Source organism: Ornithorhynchus anatinus, chromosome X5, assembly GCF_004115215.2.
Source record: "Ornithorhynchus anatinus isolate Pmale09 chromosome X5, mOrnAna1.pri.v4, whole genome shotgun sequence".
In the NCBI taxonomy this organism is placed as follows: Eukaryota; Metazoa; Chordata; class Mammalia; order Monotremata; family Ornithorhynchidae; genus Ornithorhynchus; species Ornithorhynchus anatinus.
Window position 1 is genome coordinate 59608256 of NC_041753.1, and position 21062 is coordinate 59629317.

The window sequence follows — 21062 nt, forward strand, 5'->3', positions numbered from 1 at the left end:
CCAAAGAAACAATCACTGGTATTTATTGAGCTAATACTAGTGTAGAGCACTATACTAAGCGCTTGGCATAGTATAATACAGCAGAGTTGGTAGACATGTTCCCTGCCCACGATGGGCTTATAGTCTAGAGGGGGAGACATTAATATAAATAAATAAATTACAGAGAAGTACATAAGAGTTGTGGAGCTGAAGATGGGGTGAACATCAAGTGTCCAAGGATACAGATTGAAATACATAGGTGACAGAAGGGAAAAGGGGTTGGGGAAAAGAGGGCTTATTTGGGGAAGGCCTCTTGAAGGAGATGTGACCTTAATAAGGCTTTGAAAGTGGGGACCGTGGTGGTCTAGCATATATGCAAGAGGAGGGAGTTACAGGCCAGAGGGAGGATGTGGAAATGGGTAGGTGGTGAGATGCACAAGCTCGATGTGCAGTGAGCAAGCTGCTGCAAGAGGAGCAAAGTGTTGGGGCTGGACTGTAGTAGATCAGTGAGGTAAGGTAGGAGGGGGCAAGGTGATTGAGTGCTTTATAGCTGATAGTAAGGAGTTTCTGTTTGATGAGGAGTTGGATGGACAACCACTGGAGGCTCTTGAAGATTGAGGAAACATTGACTGAACTTTTTTTTTAGAGAAATGATTGGAGGAACAGAGGGAAGTAGGGACTGGAGTGGGGAGAGGCAGAGAGGTCATTGAGGAGGTAGATGAAATAGTCACATCGGGAATAGGATAAGTGCTTGTTTCAGCATAGTAGCAGTTTGAATGGAGAGGAAAGGGCAGATATTAGCAATGTTGTGAAGGTACAATGAACAGGATTTGGTGGTAGATCTAATATGTGGGTTGTATGTGAGAGATGAGTCAAGGATAATGCCAGTTACAGGCTAGTTAGACAGGGAGGATAGTGGTTCTGTCTGCAGTGATGGGAAAATCAAGGGAAGGACTGGGTTTGGGTGGGAATATGAGAAGTTCTGTTTTGGACATGTTAAGTTTGCGATGCCATCAGAACATCCAAGTAGTGATGTCCTCAAGGCAGGAAGAAATGTGGGACTGCAGTGAAGGCTAGAGGTCAAGGGTGGAGAAGTAGATTTGAGTATCATCAAATCAGTATCAGTTGAAGCAATGGGAGTGAATGACTTCTTCAAGGAAAATAGAAATACACTGAAAACAGAAGGGGACCTGGAATTAAACCTCAGAGGACCCCCATTATCAGAGGATGGGAGTCAATGACATCATTTACTCAGGCTGAACCTACCTGTTCTGCTATTATTAGTGCGTCCTGTTTGCCTCAGAATAGTCACCTCAGCCCGACAATACTAGTATTTCCCCTTTCCCTAATCTATTTTAATGTCTGTCTCCCCTCTAGACTGTAAACTCCTGGTGGGCAGCAAATGTATATTACAGTGTACTTTCTCAAGGGCTTAGTACAGTCCTCTGCACAGAGTATTCATTCAATAGTATTTATTGAGCGCTTACTATGTGCAGAGCACTGTACTAAGCGCTTGGGATGAACAAGTCGGCAACAGATAGAGACAGTCCCTGTCATTTGACGGGCTTACAGTCTAATCGGGGGAGACGGACAGACAAGAACAATGGCAATAAACAGCGTCAAGGGGAAGAACATCTCGTAAAAACAATGGCAACTAAATAGAATCAAGGCGATGTACAATTCATTAACAAAATAAATAGGGTAACGAAAATATATACAGTTGAGCGGACGAGTACAGTGCTGTGGGGATGGGAAGGGAGAGGTGGAGGAGCAGAGGGAAAAGGTGAAAATGAGGCTTTAGCTGCGGAGAGGTAAAGGGGGGATGGCAGAGGGAGTAGAGGGGGAAGAGGAGCTCAATCTGGGAACGCCTCTTGGAGGAGGTGATTTTTAAGTAGGGTTTTGAAGAGGGAAAGAGAATCAGTTTGGCGGAGGTGAGGAGGGAGGGCGTTCCAGGACCGCGGGAGGACGTGACCCAGGGGTCGACGGCGGGATAGGCGAGACTGAGGGACGGTGAGGAGGTAGGCGGCAGAGGAGCGGAGCGTGCGGGGTGGGCGGTAGAAAGAGAGAAGGGAGGAGAGGTAGGAAGGGGCAAGGTGATGGAGAGCCTTGAAGCCTAGAGTGAGGAGTTTTTGTTTGGAGCGGAGGTCGATAGGCAACCACTGGAGTTGTTTAAGAAGGGGAGTGACATGCCCAGATCGTTTCTGCAGGAAGATGAGCCGGGCAGCGGAGTGAAGAATAGACCGGAGCGGGGCGAGAGAGGAGGAAGGGAGGTCAGAGAGAAGGCTGACACAGTAGTCTAGCCGGGATATAACGAGAGCCCGTAACAGTAAGGTAGCCGTTTGGGTGGAGAGGAAAGGGCGGATCTTGGCGATACTGTAGAGGTGAAACCGGCAGGTCTTGGTAACGGATAGGATGTGTGGGGTGAACGGAAGGGACGAGTCAAGGATGACACCGAGATTGCGGGCCTGAGAGACGGGAAGGATGGTCGTGCCATCCACGGTGATAGAGAAGTCTGGGAGAGGACTGGGTTTGGGAGGGAAGATGAGGAGCTCAGTCTTGCTCATGTTGAGTTTTAGGTGGCGGGCCGACATCCAGGTGGAGACATCCTGGAGGCAGGAAGAGATGCGAGCCTGAAGGGAGGGGGAGAGGACAGGGGCGGAGATGTAGATCTGCGTGTCATCTGCGTAGAGATGGTAGTCAAAGCTGTGAGAGCGAATGAGTTCACCGAGGGAGTGAGTGTAAATGGAGAACAGAAGAGGGCCAAGAACTGACCCTTGAGGAACTCCAACAAAGGATGGGAGGGGGAGGAGGCTCCAGCGAAGGAGACCGAGAATGACCGGCCAGAGAGGTAAGAGGAGAACCAGGAGAGGACAGAGTCCGTGAAGCCAAGGTGAGATAAGGTATGGAGGAGGAGGGGATGGTCGACAGTGTCAAAGGCAGCAGAGAGGTCAAGGAGGATTAGAATGGAGTAGGAGCCATTGGATTTGGCAAGAAGGAGGTCATGGGTGACCTTAGAGAGAGCAGCTCGGTAGAGTGGAGGGGACGGAAGCCAGATTGGAGGGGGTCTAGGAGAGAATGGGAGTTAAGGAATTCTAGGCATCGATTGTAGACGACTCGTTCTAGGATTTTGGAAAGGAAGGGTAGTAGGGAGATAGGACGATAACTGCAATAAATACCATTACTTGATCGATTGCAAATATTTCTTTTCTATCTTCTCTTTTTGCTTGGTCTAAGTGTGTGATTTCTCTATATGAATATTTCCTTCTCCTAATGTGAATGTTTTCTCCATAATCTAAGGAAAAGGTTTATGTGAAATGGAGGATTCCTAATAAAATATCACTAAATTACAATCACCTCATTGATTTGTATTTTATTGCTTGTGGACCAGGCCCCTTACCTTACTGGAAAAGAATTGGGAGGAATGGGGATTTTGAATTTCACCACGCTACATTTATGTGTTTTAGTTTTTCCAGCCCCATTCACAATCAGGCATAGGATCTCATGATCACTATCTTCATCTTTGCAAATGAAGAACAAAACACACACTTTATATAGGGTATTTGTATATATTAACATATTTCTTAGTCAATTAACTCTTCACTGCTGTTCACACCCTGTGGAAGTTTGGAAAAAAATTGAAAACTTGACTTACGTAGTCCATGCAAAATCTCCTTTACAAGCTAAAGATTATACATGATCTGATTAGACAGAACATTCGGAATTTAATAGCTCAAATTGAGGGTTCATCTCCTCTCTGCTCAAGGGTAATGGCAGATTTTTTGTGATGATCCAATCAGGGATCTCTCCATTTCTCATGCAGTCCAAGGCTATTTTCTCTATTTCAGTGTGGGCCAACTGAGACTTTGCCATCACAAGATTTCTTGTAAGTTCTTTCCAAAAGGGATCTCTAAAATGGAAAAATCAAGCATTTATTAATAATCAAATCAGGATAATTTTCTGATGGAGTTCACTTTTGCTAAGATTCTGGTTGTTTCTTATTTTTGAGATAATACGTATATCTATATATAGATATATTCGAAGTGGTATTCGAAGAAGACACCACTGACAGTAAAATTCATCTCTGAGTACATGTGTGGCTGAAAAGGTCAAAGTAGAACCTATGGTTCTGGCCACATAGGGAACAAAAAAGGTTGAGATAAAAGGCCTTAAAAAAAACCCACAAGGAGTTGAAATGAGTTTATTTTAATAAACAAGTTTTCCCAAATGAATGTGGATATGAGGATTTTGTTAAAGAGAAGTCTTAATACCTGAAAAGCAAGTGTTTCTTAATACTGTACAACCAAAAAGGAAACAGTTAAAAATACTGATTTAGTTCTGTCTGGAAGCCCTAAAATGCATCACTCTGAATCATAAGCACAAGAAGCCTAAAGTAATTCTCCACCCCTACCCCTCTCACAGCACATCTAAATCCCCATGGTATTCCCAAGTTACCCCCAAACATCCCCAGGGTAGCCATGGGGAAAGGGTGGCCCTCAGAAGCAGGCTGGCATCAATTAGAGCATCAAGCAGCTCATTCACTAGAGCTCCCCTGTGTGGAAATTGGCACTGCTGTGGGAAATGTTTCACTTATTTCCATTTTGGTTCAAAATGTTGGAGATCTAGCCAAATCTTCTGATTTTCTGCCAAAAGGTGGGTTTCTCCCACTGCCTTATCTTCAACACCCACTCTAGCTTTATGCACACAGTCTGCTGGGTAATGACGCTTTGGCCCAAAGAACTGATGCAGTTTAGAGGCTTTTGTGTGATTTTACCTAGCTCTATGGAGTATTTCCAAGCACAAATGAAGTGGGCAATGTTTCCATCAAGCCAAACCAGATTTTGAGTTCTTCAGAAAATGTGGGCAATCCAGATAAATCAGGCCCCAAGCTCTGTTACTTCCTCTTGCATTGCCGCTCAAGTAGAAGAGCAACATCACTTACAGTCTTCTAGACTAGCAGCTTGTTGTGTACAGGGAATGTATCTGTTATTATGTGTCTGCACTCTCCCAAGATCTTAGTACAATGCTCTGCACACAGTAAACTCTCAATAAATTCGACTGACTGACAGATTAAAAGCTACAGTTCGAGGTTAAATTCTTAATTTTAGTTCTCATTTAAACTCCCAATATAAACACCCATGTTTCATGGTATGGAATACATTTTTCTTCCAGGTACCTTTTAGAATCCTCTGGGGTATTCTGGTATAGAGCTTCATGGGAAAGGATGTTTGCTTGGGCAATATCGACTGCGTCCTTGTCATCAGCTCTTATAGCATCACTGTTCTTGAGCAGCTGGTGGATAAACTGCCGTGCAGCTGGTACTTCACAATATAGAGTATGGACCTAATATGAATTAATATTAGGTTAACCTGATGGTAGACAAATCTGGATTTACCATCACAGACATATCAGTCTGTGTTTCCAATATGCTCTTTCTAACTTCAGATGTTACTAAAATAGCAATTAGGCCTGAGAATGAATACCATTTTTTAGAGTGAGAGATTGATCATTGTACCTATAATCTTAGTAGTAGTAAGAGTATTGAGTAAGCACTTAGTGTGTGAAAACCATTGTACTGAGCTCTGGAAAATAATCTATAGGTGAAAATTAGACCGGGTCCCTGACCTTCAAGGGGTTCACAATCTAAGAAAAAAGGGGGAAAAGGTAAAGGTACTGGGAAGAGACACACAAGAAAAAATAAAACTATAAATCCCAAATCAACATTAAAGATGAGGACAGGGATAAAAAGCATTGTTATGAGAGCAATCTTTATTATTACCTTAGTACAATGAGAGAGAGAAATGGACCTACCATTTTCTCTCTGCCATTTTGCTTGTTCCAACAAGTATAAGGATAATTCTTGCTAAAGGAATCTGAGCATTTTACCCTGGACAAGTGTACCCAATTTTATTATCAATCAGTTGATCAGTGGTATTTATTGAGTGCTTATTATTTGCAGAGCACTGTACTAAGCACTTGAGAGTACAATACAACAGAATTAGCAGATGCGTTCCCTGTCCATAACAAGCTTATAGTCTAATATGTGCAGACTGTTATTTACCATTTGCTTTATGAAAAGCAAGGAGTTGTGGTGTGAAGTCAAGAATGGAAACAGTGAGTAAGGTATGACAGGTAATAAAATCAAGATAGAAGGAGAGTTTCTTTGGTTCTTTAGCATTTGGTGTGAGGAGATGATGCCTTGCTTTGCTGCACATAGTAGCATTTAGTCACTGAATTGTTTTCATTTAACCAGACCTGGGAGTGTTACCTTGCCATGTCCCTTATCCAGTGGCTTCTGGCTAAGTTGTATTTGGGAGAAGATGCCATTATCTACTGGTCTTGTAGTTGGAGTTCTTCAGAAAGACCTTGGTTGTATTATCACAGAACTCCTGGCAGGTGGTCTTCATTCCCCAGGACCTTGACATTAACCTAACCTGGTCTTTCAGATGTTGTCTTTTTGTTTGTACTGCTTTCTTCTGGAGAGTAAAGCCTTAATGAAGATGGATATATGAAGAACAGCTTTCTATATGTGTATCTATAGTTATCTATGTATTTATCTAAATCTTTAACTATATATCTGTGTGTGTAGATACGTAAAGATCTAGATAAATATATAGATATCTAGAGATTCATATATATGCATATATAGCAGTACCCTACCTTTACAGTATATCAGACAAATACCAGTCCAACACCTGAATCCTGTGAAGACTGCAGCCATCAGTATATCTTTCAAGCTGGACTTCAAAATAATAATACAATCAGTGAGGAGCCACTGCCTAGATCCTGGAAGCTTCCACAATATCTTTCTTTTATGTGTTAGAGAAACATGGTGTTGGTGATTATGAAGTCAAGTTTGCACACTCACTGAACAGGAGTAGACCATGGCTGTTTAGCCTCCAATCAGATGTGGTCTGATGAGGTTTTTCAACGGTTCTACCCAAGTCATCTGTGCCATTTGGGCACTTGGTGTTTGCCCCACTTTCAGCCCCACCGCACTTATGTACAGATCCGTTATTCGTTCATTTACATTAACCTCTGTCTCTGCTCCCTGTGGGCAGGGGACATGTTTACCAACTCTCTTGTTTTGTACTCTCCCAAGCCCTGGGTAAATAATAAATATAATTGTCTACTTGAACAGGCATTGAAATCACCCATGATGATTTAGTCATTCATTCAGTCATATTTACTGACCACTTACTGTGTGCAGAGCACTGTACTCAGAACTTGGGAGAGTACAGTATAACAATAAACAGACACATTCCTTGCCCACAGCATAGTCAGTTTTGGGTGCCACTAACTTCAGCCTGTCCAAATCATTATAGAATTTTCCCTTCTCTGTGTCAGTATTTAGGAAAGCTCATTGGTTAGTATAGCAAAATACTTTTGTGTAGAGTTAGAGTATTGTTTAAAGGCAGGCCATATATGCCTTCAGTCACATTTGGGAGGTTTAAAACTAAAGCTGTTTTATTTGCAAGCGCAATTTTTGTAAGTCTAAGGAAGTAAGAAATAGCAAGAGTAAAATTCAAAGCCTCAAGACTGTGGGTAGCGTGTTAGTTGAAGAGTGAACTATAGTACTATCTTGTGATATGGTAACTACTTTTTTAACAAGAATGTTTCTGATTTTTATAAACTCTAGCTATAACCAACTCTCCCCTTGGCATTTTCAATCCTCCACTTCTATTTTCTTTGAGAAAGTACACTGGAGATGTGATTTGGCAACCTTCTGCAATCAGGAAGCTTGATGGGTTAGATGGAAAGAAATGATTTCTAAAGGCTCAGAAATTTCTGAAACAGCTAACAGTCAAGTGCCAACTCATCGGCTATCTAATGTTCAGTTGGCAGCAAAATCAAATTGATCAAATCAATGGTTAAGTCCTCCATGCTCATCAGGGCATCCCCCCCATGCCTTCTGTCCTCTCTTCTCCTACCCTCCGCCAACCATTTGCACTCTATTGTGGAGGAATTTCCACTCTTGAATGTTCTGCTGACCACTTTCTTGCCTTACCCTCAGTACTGCTTCTTCTTCCCCAGTGGGAAGCTCCTCCTTTTGCTTCCCTCTTTCATCAAGGAATTCCCTGCTCCTCAGGCACCCCAGAATTGTAGCTGATTTACCAAAGCAATTATTCCTGATCAAGAGTACATTCTTTGGGGCAAGGATGCATTTTTAAACTTCAACCACTTTGAAACCTGTTTTTTTTCTGTTAATGATCTTTTAAATGAAAGCATTTTATTCCCCAAAGATCTCTCAAGCTTCCCCCAAAATTCTCTTGGAGGCTTTCCTATATGGACGAAAGTAAAATTTCTGATTTGACAAACTAGAGAATACAGTGGTTTGTATCCAGACAGGGTGCATTATTTACTAAAATATGCAAAGCTGTCCTTAATGTTTCTACAAATAATGTATTGTGCTTATATGGAAACACTATATGCTCTGAAGATTTTTCAGATGGACTTCATTTTCCCTGGGTACAAACAGTCATGTCAATTTTCCAGGTAATTTTGAACATATTTTTTAAAAAAGCCCACTAGTTTTTCTGAATTTTTAATAAAGTGCAATTGTGTTAACCTGACCTTAAGTCTACAGAAATTGTTTCTGTCCAAATTGAAATACAATGAAAAAGCTAGAAGTGGACAGAGATGTATGCATAAATACATGCACTTTAAGCACTATCATTTACTGAGTATTTACTGTGTGCAGTGCATTCTACTAAGCGCCTGGGAGAGTACAAAAAAGTTAATACACATGATCCTTGCCCTAATGGATCTTACAATCTATCAAATTAACACTTGGCTTGCTACCGTAACATTTAAATTACTTGTACTTCAAAAAAGTAATAGTTTTCAGTCCTCTAGATTGTAAGCTCCTTCTGTTATATTGTACCCTCCTGAATGTTTAGCACAGTGCTCTACGTACAGTAAGCGCTCAATAAGCATAACTGATTGAGGAATCCTACCTTTTAAGGAAGGGATCGGGAACCTATGTTTCTTGAGCTATATCTGGCTCTTCGTAATACCAACGTGACTGTCCTCCATAGGTGGACAGACTTGATGCCTTGAGGATAACCCCATCAATTCTCCCTCGTGGCTTTCTGGCCAGGAAGTCGATTACCCGCTCTGCCCCTATGAGCCTCGAGGCGGAGGATGAGGAGCAAGGGAAGGAACTGCTGCCTCTGTCAAATCTCATTTCCCCAGGAACATGCAGACAACCAGAGCTGGGGCCTGCCAGAGAAGCCCATCCCCTCTCTCCCCTTTGCTTCCTTCCCTGGTCCTGCTCTCCCACTCCTCCTCCTCACTCTCTCATACGGTGATTTTGTAAGCCCTTCGAAAGAGAATTGATCCGGTGCAGGGAGGATAATGGGGGATGGCACTGAGGTGAAGGCAGTCGTGAGATACTCCCTCCCTGCCTCTGCACCCCGTTCACCTGATCTGTTATGTTGGTAGCTACCTCAGTGATTAGCACAGTGGATGGCACATAGTAAGCACTTAATGAATACCATAACTAACTAGGAGAGTCAAAGCCAATCTAATGTAGCCTCGAGAAGGGAATAATTGTTGTTTTTCAACATCACCTCACCGCTTCGAACCGAGTTACTCTTAAAATGGATTTACCTTGTTCACTAGAATTTTCAACAATGTTGTAATGGCCACTTGAGGGCTACTGGATGCTGGACATTCACTTTCATGTTGCATCAACTCAGTAATCTCTCTCTGACGTTTGTATAATGACTGTTTCACTTTTTCTAGTGAAACCAGGGCTCTCTGGATGCATCTATCTAACAGCAAATGTCCCTGCTCCTCCATTTGGTTAAATGCCTGGAAAATAAGAGGATAAACTAGGGCACCAGTTACATTTGTATCTGGGCAGTTCATTTTCTTTACCTATTTAGAGAGATGAATTAACACAGAACCAGACCACCTATGGGTGAAAGAGGAACTGTAAACCAGAGGCAAAGAAAAGTTTCAGTTTTGCAAGACAATATTTTTTTTTAATCCTCAGCGTCATGTTTTGAAAGTATTTAAAATTTGTGTTGAGCTAAATGAAAAAAAAAATTAGCAAAGCAGCACAAATCATTTGGGATTTTGAAATCAGTGCAAGGTCATGTCTGGTTGGGTAATGTTTGGCTCATTTGTAAATTAGGACTATATTTTTAAACTAGAAAATGCCTTTAAAGTTAGCTTCTAAGCCATAAAATATCTCTTTATAAAAGAGATTTCCCCCCAAAAGCCTGAAACTCTAATTGACAGAAAAATGCTAAATCTTCTACAGTTGAATATAAACCAGTGAGGGAAATTAAATAGTATTCTTGTAGCAAAATCATTTTTACTAAAAGTGTCTCAGAGCTGGAAAGTGTCTCTGTTGCCCGAGACTCTTCTACCATGACAGTAGCCCAATTTTCACCTCTGATTTCCTCTGGAACTTGTTTTCCTACATATAACTTAACAAAAACCAAATCAGTAACATCTTTCATTTTATCAAATGTTCCTTAGAAATATCACAGTTAAAACACTTCGAGGCCATTAATATAAACAATGATCTTTCAGAGCCACTTTTGCCTCTGTTATCATTATGTTCCTGAAAGAATATAGAGAAATTATATGGTTCTTGTCTCTGTTCATGGCATTTCACACCTGTACTAGTTAAAAAAAAAAAAAAGTCTTCCAAATTTCTACCCTTCCCTCAATTTTACTAACAGTTCCCACACTTTATCTTACAGCCGTGTTGTGTTTCATGAATATAAGCCTCAAATGGGACAGAGACTCTTTCTGATCTGATTTTTTTTTAATCTACTGCAGCACTTATCATGGTGCTTGGCACCAGAGGAAACCCTTAATAAATGCCATAAATAAAACAGAAAAAAAACAAACTGTAGCCTGGAGAAATACAAATTGAGTGCTTGGGTGGTCTTTAAAACATAGATTAGGATTATTCCTAGTGAACAGACTCATCTCTTTCTAGATATTTATTCATTTAATGGAATGAAAATTAGTTGTTCTGTATTAATGGACACGTATGAATAATTTCAATTTAATGTTCCTTGATTGCTTTCAGTGTGTGTGGAATTGAATTAAATGCTAAGGGATTTTCACAATAGAGAAATAGTCTTTGTCTTAAGGAGCTTAAACTCTAAAGAGGAAGCCATTAACTTAGACTGTGAGCCCCATGTGGGACAGGGACTGTGTCCATCCTGTTAACCGTGTATCTATCCTGATGCTTAGAACAGTTCTTGGCAAATAGTAAATGCTTAACAAACATATTATTATTGTTCTTGTTAGTAGTAGTAATAATAATTGAGGATAATAAAATAGAGTCAAAACAATGACTGAATACTAGGCTATCTTTATCTTAAGAACATAAGAAGCAGCTTAGCCTAGTGGATAGAGCACGGGCCTGAGAGTCCTTAGGACCTGGGTTTTAATCCCACCTCTTCCACCTGTCTGCCATGTGACCTTGGTCTAGTCACGTAACTTCTCTGTGCCTTGGTCACCTCATCCGTAAAATGGGAATTGAGACTGAGAGTCCTATGTGGGTCAGGGACTGTCACTGACCTGATGATCTTGTATCTACCCCGGTGCTTAGTACAATGCCTGACACATAGAAAGTGCCTAATAAATACCATAAAGAACAGCAGGTCAGGTCAGTGGTCCAGGCAGTACGATATTCCATCTCTGACCCTGGTATCAGGATGCTTGGATGGACTACGAAATGGTTGCCCGCCTTGATATCCCAACCTAATACTTAAGGATGTTCAATCTAACATCTCTAACTTTGCCTCTAATGTATATAAATCACCTTGGTCCTCAAAGTAGACACTGACAGCGAAGTTCACCTACGGATGGGTGTGTGACTGAACCATTTAGTAACCCATTATGGATCACTTGTCCATTAATTTTTCCAATCCCAAAGCACTAAGTAGTAATTTGGTGCCTTTATTCATTCATTCATTCAATAGTATTTATTGAGCGCTTACTATGTGCAGAGCACTGTACTAAGTGCTAGGAATGAACAAGTCGGCAACAGATAGAGACAGTCCTTGCCCTTTGACGGGCTTACAGTCTAATCGGGGGAGACAGACAGACAAGAAAGATTGGGCTTGCTGTTGTCACCCACAACCTGTTATGCATGCCTCTAGCTCACTCTAAGATCACTTCATGGAAGCCATGTGACCTTGTGGAAAGAGCATGGGCCTGGAAGTCAGAAGGTGTGGGTTCTAATTTTGGCTCTGTCATTTGCCTGCCATGTGACCTTGGACAAGTCATAAAGCGTCTCCGGGCCTCAGTTTTCTCATCTGTAAAATGGCCATTAAGTACCTGTTCTCCCTCTCCTCTAGACTATGTGCCCCATGTGAGACAGAGACTGTATCCAACCTGATTATCTCTCTCATATCTTCTCCAGTGTTTGGCACATACTAAGTGCTTAACAAATACCTAATTGTTATTACTATGATTATCTCCTCCTTTGTTATTATTATTGTTATAGTCTCTCTCTGTAAACTGTAAGCTCCTCGAGGGCAGGGAATAGGTCTATCAACTCTGTTTTACTGTACTCTCCCCGACACTTAGTATAGTGTTCTACACACAGTAAATGTTGGTGTTTGTTAAGCGCTTACTATGTGCAGAGCACTGTTCTAAGCGCTGGGGTACATACAGGGTAATCATGTTGTCCCACGTGAGGCTCACAGTCTTAATCCCCATTTTCCAGATGAGATAACTGAGGCACAGAGAAGTTAAGCGACTTGCCCACAGTCACACAGCTGACAAGTGGCAGAGCCGGGAGTCGAACCCATGACCTCTGACTCCGAAGCCCAGGCTCTTTCCACTGAGCCACGCTGCTTCCCTCAATAAGCACCATTGATTGATTGATCTCCAATCACAATGAATGTAGATGGACTTGTGTTTGCTATTTTTGGCCATCATTGTCATTTTTCACGTCTCGTGTAGAGCAATATACCAACGGCCCTCTTGATTTTGGCCCTGACTCCAGACAGCAGAGCCATTCAGTCCAGGGCAAATGGGTTGATGCTGGACCTCCAGAACCCTTGGTGGCTGGGCAAAGAGGCAGTTTCAGGAACAGAACTGTTGCACTTCCTGATAAGTAATTCTGTTCTTCCACACTCACAGGGATAGCCCTGTCAGGAGTTCATTGGTATTGGTCTACCAGTGACAGGCTGTAGACACTTCCCCTTGGAAACCTCACATCTTATCTAGACTACCCACTGAAATTATCCCAAGGAGGTGGCATGCAGTGTTTGAAAGTGTATCAACTCCTATTTGCTACTCCAGTCACCATTTTCATCACTAGAATATTAGTTTGAATATGATAATCCTAGTGTCCTGGGAATTATTTGGAGAGTTGAAAAAGGGTTACATTTTGCATCTCCTTTTCAGTATTTCCTTGCTCTGCTTCAGAATGCAAAACCGTATTTGGTGTCACTAATGAATTTTGTTGACCCAATGGAAATTGCAGGATCCCCTGGATTTTTTCCAATTCATTTCTGATTATCTGTAGTTCTTGAAGAGCTGAATGGAGAAGAGGAAGAAAATAAAACAACCCAATCAGAAGAGTGATTTTATTTGCTTTAAGATGGCAAACTCCAGCTAATGGAATGGAAAGGATCAGGAAGAGTCATATACTTGGTAGTGCTCTTAAAACATTTGAAAAGGTTTAACTTAACATAATTCCAGAGCTATTAGAAATTGTTTCCACTCTAAATAAGGAGGAAAAAATGTTTTCCTTTCCCTTCCTGCAAATTCCTTCTGTCTCATCTGGGCCTTTCCGTCCTCCTGCCTCCAGGATGTCTCCACCTGGATGTCTGCCCACCACATAAAACTCAACATGACCAAAACTGAGCTCCTCATCTTCCCTCCCAAGCCTGGTCCGCTCCCAGACTTCCCTATCACCGTGGATGGTACGACCATCCTTCCCGTCTCTCAGGCCCGCAACCTCGGTGTCATCTTTGACTCGGCTCTCTCGTTCACCCCACACATCTGATCTGTTACCGAGACCTGCCGGTCTCACCTTTATAATATCACCAAGATCTGCCCTTTCCTCTCCACCCAAATGGCTACCTTACTGTTACAGGATCTCGTAATATCCCAGCTAGACTACTGTGTCAGCCTTCTCTCTGATCTCCCTTCCTCCTCTCTCGCCCCGCTCCGGTCTATTCTTCACTCCGCTGCCTGGCTCATCTTCCTGCAGAAACGCTCTGGGCATGTCACTCCCCTTCTTAAAAACCTCCAGTGGTTGCCTATCAACCTCCGCTCCAAACAAAAACTCCTCACTCTAGGCTTCAAGGGTCTCCATCACCTTGCCCCTTCCTACCTCTCCTCCCTTCTCTCTTTCTGCTGCCCACCCCGCATGCTCAGCTCCTCTGCCACCCACCTCCTCACCGTCCCGCGGTCTCGCCTATCCCGCCGTCGACCCCTGGGCCACGTCCTCCCACGGTCCTGGAATGCCCTCCCTCCTCACCTCCGACAATCTAATTCTCTTCCCCTCTTCAAATCCCTACTTAAAGCACATCTCCTCCTAGAGGCCTTCCCAGACTGAGCTCCCCCCTTTTTCCCTCTGCTCCCTCTACCCCCCCTTCACCTCTCCGCTGTTAAACCCTCTTCTCCCCCCTTTCCCTCTCCTCCTCCCCCTCTTCCGTCCCACCCCCTCAGCACTGTACTCATCCGCTCAACTGTATATATCTTCACCACCCTATTTATTTTGTTTAATGAGTTGTGCATCACCCTGATTCTATTTATTTGCCATTGTTTTTATGAGATGTTCTTCCCCTTGGCTCTATTTATTGCCAGTGTTCTTGTCTGCCTGTCCCCCCGATTAGACTGTAAGCCCATCAAAGGGCAGGGACTATCTCTATCTGTTGCTGATTTGTACATTCCAAGCGCTTAGTATGTGCTCTGCACATAGTAAGTGCTCAATAAATACTATTGAATGATTGAATGAATCCCCATCCCCATCCCAGGTGGTTTGATAGGAATGTGGTTGTCCATCTATGAAAATGCAGTTTTCAGTTTAAAATTAAGCTGAGGGTACTATTAATAGTATTGTTGAGCGCTTACTGTGTACAGAGTTCTGTACTAAGATCTTGGGAGAGTACAATATAACAGGATAACAGAGTGGGTAGACACATTCACTGCCCATAATAGCAGTGGTTTTTGTTATCAGTCAATCAATTGTCTTTATTGAGTACTTACTGTGTGTAGAGCACTGTACTATATGATGCAACATTATGACAGACACATTCCTTGCCCGCTGCTTACTACATACCAAGCACTGTTTGAAATATGGGGTAGATTCAAGATAATCAGGTCGGGCATAGTCACACTGGTTCATGTGATAGTTGTGGACCATTTGGGGGAGGAGTAAATGGCAGTCATTTCAGGGGGGATTGGGCCCAGGACCTGGCAATGACCTTGGGCAAGTCATTTAACTTCGCTGTGCCTCAGTTACCTCATCTGTAAAATGGGGATTAAGAGTATGAGCCCCATATGGGACAGGGACTGTGTCCAACCTGATTAACTTGCACCTACCCCAGCTCTTAGAACAGTGAGTGCTTGGCACATAGTAAATGCTTAACAAGTACCATCATCATTATTATTATTAAATTCAGAGAATCAGGGTAAGCTTTATCTACTAACATTAAGCCCAACTTCCTACCTGCTCAAATACTTGAGTGATCTTAGAGACAAAGGAACTCATGTACAGAAAATGTTAAAAAAAAAAAGATTGCCTCTTGAATTAGCTACATTGATGTTCTTGGCTTTTAAGCAGGGTTGAGTTCAACAACCGTGTTCTACCCGGATATAGATTGTTAATGGGAGAGAGAGAGGGAGGAATGGCCAAAGTCCACCAGAAATAATTGGTGGAAATAAAGAAGTTCCCAGAATAAGGAGGGGGCAAACCTGCAAGTCTGGGTTGCATTCTATTTCAAGAGGCATATTACTTACTCAAAGAATGCTGAGAATGTTGAAGATCCAGTTTTTGAGAAAATGTTTCTAGAAGCCAAATCTGTAAAAGATATATTTCACAAGAATATATCTGAAATGTAATGACCTCTCACCAGTTCTTCCAGACAAAGTTATTCATGCTCTAATTTTGAAAGCACCACTCTGACTCTGGAACTCAATAAGACATAGTATTATGGCATTTTCATTTGACACTTCTGTCAAATGTCAATCGATCAATCTTATTTATTGAGTGCTCACTGGGTGCAGAGCACTGTACTAAGCACTTGGGAGAGTACAATATAACAGAGTTGGTAGATACGTCCCTGGCCTCAAAGAGTTTACAGTCTACAGGGTGAGACAGACGTTAAATTACAGCTATGTAATTAAGTGCTTAGGTAAATCCCCTAATCTTTTCTATTTTTGTCAGATTCTGTTCCTTAACCTTCAAATGTTGGTTCTACTGTTTGTTCCATGCTAGCGATTAATGATAGTATGATTAATGCTAATTTTAGGGTGCAAGTTGGGAGGGAGGGACTGTAGATCATATTGGCGATTCCCTGCTACCTTCAAGACATGCTTTTATTTTGGACTTGATTCTCACTGTTAATTATTTGACTCAATGTGAAGTGCTTAATATTTAAGTGTTTTAAAGTTAGATCACATCAAATGTAGCTTCTAGTTTTCTCAAAAACACTTGAGTATGCCTACTGATTAGTTTTCCCATAAGCCTTCTTGAAATCACATCTCCTCCAAGAGGCCTTTCCTACTGAGCCCTCAATTCCTCTTCTCCTTCCCCTTCTGTGTTGCCCTTGCACTTAGATTTATACCCTTTATTCACTCTACACTCAGCACATATATAAACATCTGTAGTTTATTTTAACATCTGTCCCAACCTCTAGACTAAACTCTGGTGGGCAGGGACTATGTCTACCAAATCTGTTAAATTGTACTCTCCCAAGCTCTTAGTACAGTGTTCTGCCCTCAGTAAGTACTCAATCAATACCATTGATTGATTCTAACACCTAGTATTTCCCTAAATATCCTACTCACATCCTCCTCCTTTCCCTATTTATATTGCATATTGAAGACAGCTATTGGAGAAGTTTAAGTACTTTGAAGAGTGCTCTGCACACAGTAAGTGCTCCATGAATAACCATTAATTGATCGATTATTTTCCTGAGCAGATACTGTCATGCCACTGTGGGGACAATGACTATAGCTGTGCTAAGATCAGTAGACCCAGGGACACCCGGCAGTACAAAGCCGGCGATGCAATGGCTCTCGAACTTTTTCCACTGGGCTGTAAGCTCCATGAGTTCAGCGATCGTGTCTGCCAACTCTATTGTACTGTACTCTCCCGAGTACAGAGATCTGAAGTAAACACTCAAATACACCTGACGGGTTGATTTCTTTTCATACCTGCAGGTCTCCTGTGACTTTTTCTTTCAAGTTCACCATTAAATCTCACAGAAGAATTTAAAAGTCACAAAGAGAATGCACGGATGGGCCCAGAAGGTGGAAGAAGCAGGTTCACCTTGTTCCCATTCACTTTGTTCCTCTCACCCTTGGTTCACTTTTTAAATCTCTGTACCTCTTGTACCTCTGACCCGCTTGGAGATTCCCACCCCTGTTCTGCTATAAGGAAATGATGGAAGCCTTGCATAACACAGAATGATGAAATTATTTTAGTAGTTTGAAAATAAGAACCAAAAAATGTATTTTGAAGATGATTCAACTCTGTCTAGAGTGTACAGACCAATTACATTTAGTTTGCTCTGCGTTACCAATAGTCTTTCTTACCATTTATACAGTTTCTCCTCTTTAGAATGGAAAAATGCTTTTTCTCACACAGTGTTAAAGAGGTATAGCAGCAGGAGGGATTCACAAAACTCCTAAATAGCAAATGAAGACTAAAGAATTCCCCACTACGGGGAGCAAAATAAGCTTACCTTTTCTTTCTCCCATACCTCAGTCTCTTGATTTATTTGAAGGCAGAGTTTCTTGTTTTCTTGCATCAGTTCATTGTTCTTCTCCATTAGTACCTGAACATATTCAAAGACAAAGCACCAGCCAATGATGGTATATTAGCCGAGCGTGGCTTGAAAACTTCAAGGAACTTGCACTTTAAAAACTGTTAATGTGAATGATGATGATGATGGTCTTAATTAAATGCTTACTATGAGTCAAACACTGCAGTAAGCTCTGGGGGAGATACAAGATAATCAAATTAGATACAGTCCTTATTCCACATGGGGCTCACAGTCTAATAGGAGAGCAGATATTTTAGTCTCAGTCAGTCATTTGTATTGATTGAGAGCTTGCTATGTGCAGAGCACTGTACTAAGTGCTTGGGAGAGTATAGGATAACATTAACAGAGACATTCCCTGCCCACAATAAGCTTACAGTCTTGGTGGTGGGGAGGGAGACACAGACATTAATATAAATAAATAAATTCCAGGTATGTACATAAGTGCTCTGGGGCTGGGGCGGGGGAGATGAATAAAACAATAAATTCTCCATTTTTCAGGTGAGGAAACTGAGGCACAGAGGAGTAAAATGGCTTGCCCAAGGTCACACATCAGACAAACGGTAGAACTGGTACTTGAACCCAGGTCTCATCACTCCCAGCCTAGTGCCCTTGCCACTTGACCACAGTGCCTCTTCGGGCAATGTGATCCAAACTGTTTGGTTTGTGTCTTTAACACAACAGCATGAAATTTCTTATGTGATGCCAAGTCTTTCTTTCCTCAAACTTTGTAACATATGTCTGTATAATTTTAACAACAACAATAATAGTAATAATGATATTTATTTATTAAGTGCTCACCAAGCACCAAGCACGGAACTAACCGCTGGAGTCGATACAAGTTAATCGGGTTAGACACAGTCCCTGTCTCACATGAGGAACAGTCCAAGTAGGAGGAAGAACATCCCCATTTTACAGATGAAGAGACTGAAGCAGAGAGAACTTAAGTGACTTTTCCAAAGTCATACAGCGGGCAAGTGGCAGAGCCAGAATTAGAACCCAGTTTCCCTGACTCCTAGGCCTGTGCTCTTTCTACTAGACAACACTGCTACTCTTTATTTTGCAAGTTACTTATAATAATGATTGTGGTATTTGTTAAGTACTTACTATGTGCCAAGTACTGTAGATAAAAGATAATCAGATCCCACATGGGGCTCACAGTCTATGTAGGAGTGAGAACAGGTATTGAATCTCCATTTTGCAGATGAGGGAACTGAGGCCCAGAGAAGTTAAGTGACTTGCCTAAAGTCACCCAGCAGACAAATGGTGGAACAAGGATTAGTACCCAGGTAATAATAATTATGGTATTTGTTAATTGCTTACTATGTCTCAGGCACTGTACTAAGCACTGGTCTTGTGACTCCCAGGGCTGGGCTCTTTCCACTAGGCCTCGCTACTTTGCAGTATTATGAAGTTAAACAATTGAGGGAAGAAATAGCAATCACAGCTTAAGAAGCTGTTTGTTTCTAGTTGGTGGCTCAAAGGCTCAAAAGCTATGAAGGTGAAAATACTAAACTGGGTAGAAAGGCCAATCTGCTAACCTAGTTTCCCCACTGTAGTGTCTAGGGTGGGAGCTGGCTACCTGGGAGTTGTTTTAGTATGGATCATCTTGAAAAATGCCTGCTCATCGGCCCTCATGCCTTGGAGAGGGCTCAGTAATGTTGACATCCCAACAATGTCCTCATCCAAACCATCCTGGGTCACCAGAGCCCAAAGTCTTCACATTCCTCAACTCCCACTTTCACCGTTACAGGACAAAGGTGAGGGAGGGATGAGGAGATTCCCAACCAATAACCAGACACCTGGGGTCTGAAGCAGGAATCCGGACATTACAAGCTCTCCAGGTGACAGTTTGCATTTCACTTTTACCTTTGTCATTTCTTGCCAGTATCTGGTTTTCCTCTCAATTTGCTCCTGATATGCTTCTAGCCTGGCTTTCAGGATCTTCATTTTGCTGCTGTGGTCATTCTTTAGAGTGAGGATGGCTTCCTCCTATTTGGGGGCAGAGAGACAGGCAGAAAATTCCTCGACCTGATTTTTCTGAGTAGCACATTTTAGATCCATGAAAGAAACTCAGTATATTGGACACGCGCCATCTCCGATCATTTTTGTCATTTTCTGAGGAAGGAAATGTACAGATTTTCTTGGTAACCTGTTCTAGGGTCAAACAACTTTGACTGCAGTAGTTGATGTTTGGCCAAAATTTCTCTTGCTTCAGTGTAACCCCATTTCCTCTTGTTCGATCGTCGGTGAAGAATGGAGTACAGCTGGACAGTGTTCTCCTCGTTTCACTCATCCCCTTCTATCAGCACTTCACAGGCTTGAAGACCAATATTGAGTCACCCCCCTTAGCCAAACTATAGTCACAAAATGTCTCAAAATAAATAGTGACCTGAGTACCCTACAGGCTTCCCTTGTTAATAAATATGCACACATGCCAGACTTGGAAAGGTTACCTTTTGGCTTCAAAAATCTAATCTGAATAGCTTAAACCCAGAGCTTCAACAGAAGTTAACATTAAACATAACCCCCTCCCCCCTGTGTTCTGTACACATGTATTTCTGCTCTGATCTTTCTTGCTCTTTCAAAACCTATGGGATTTTGCTGAATCACATTTTATTTAGTAATACTCTTTGATTTTAACTCCTTGTTAGGAAGATAGAGGAAGGTGGAGAAGGTCCATTGTTTGGAGATCTGCAAATGGGGATTTTTTTGGGGTGGAATTAATCAGTGATATTGATTGAGCGCTTACTGTGTGAAAAGCACTATACTAAGCAGTTGAGAAAGTCCAGTACAACAGAGTTGGTAGTCATGTTCCCGGTCCACAACAAGCTCATGGCCATTTCTATATGCAACACTCCCAGTGACCAATATTTCAAGTACTACTGCTCGTGATATTTGTGTTCTCTTGCCAGTTTTCCCTTCTTTCCACTTGCAAATGAAAGCAGTAAACAAGGAATGTCACTCTCTAGAGTTTTCTCTTTCACTCTCACTTAAGACTATAAGTAAGCTACTTGTGGGCAAGGATCATGTCTACCAACCTTATTGTATTGTACTTTTCCATTGATTGATAGACTGGAGATGAATACTTGAGATAGAGAATTG

General features: G+C 42.0%; 1 protein-coding gene across 1 annotated transcript in view; it reads left to right on the forward strand.

The window, feature by feature from the left end:
- CYP1D1 (cytochrome P450 1D1) overlaps positions 1–17713 on the forward strand; it is a 51256-nt gene extending 33543 nt beyond the window's left edge. Inside the window, exon 7 of the mRNA XM_029056346.1 lies at positions 17356–17713. Coding sequence (XP_028912179.1) covers positions 17356–17410 — 55 coding nt within the window. The 3' untranslated portion in view covers positions 17411–17713. The remainder of the gene's footprint in view (positions 1–17355) is intronic.
- Positions 17714–21062: the final 3349 nt, after the last annotated feature.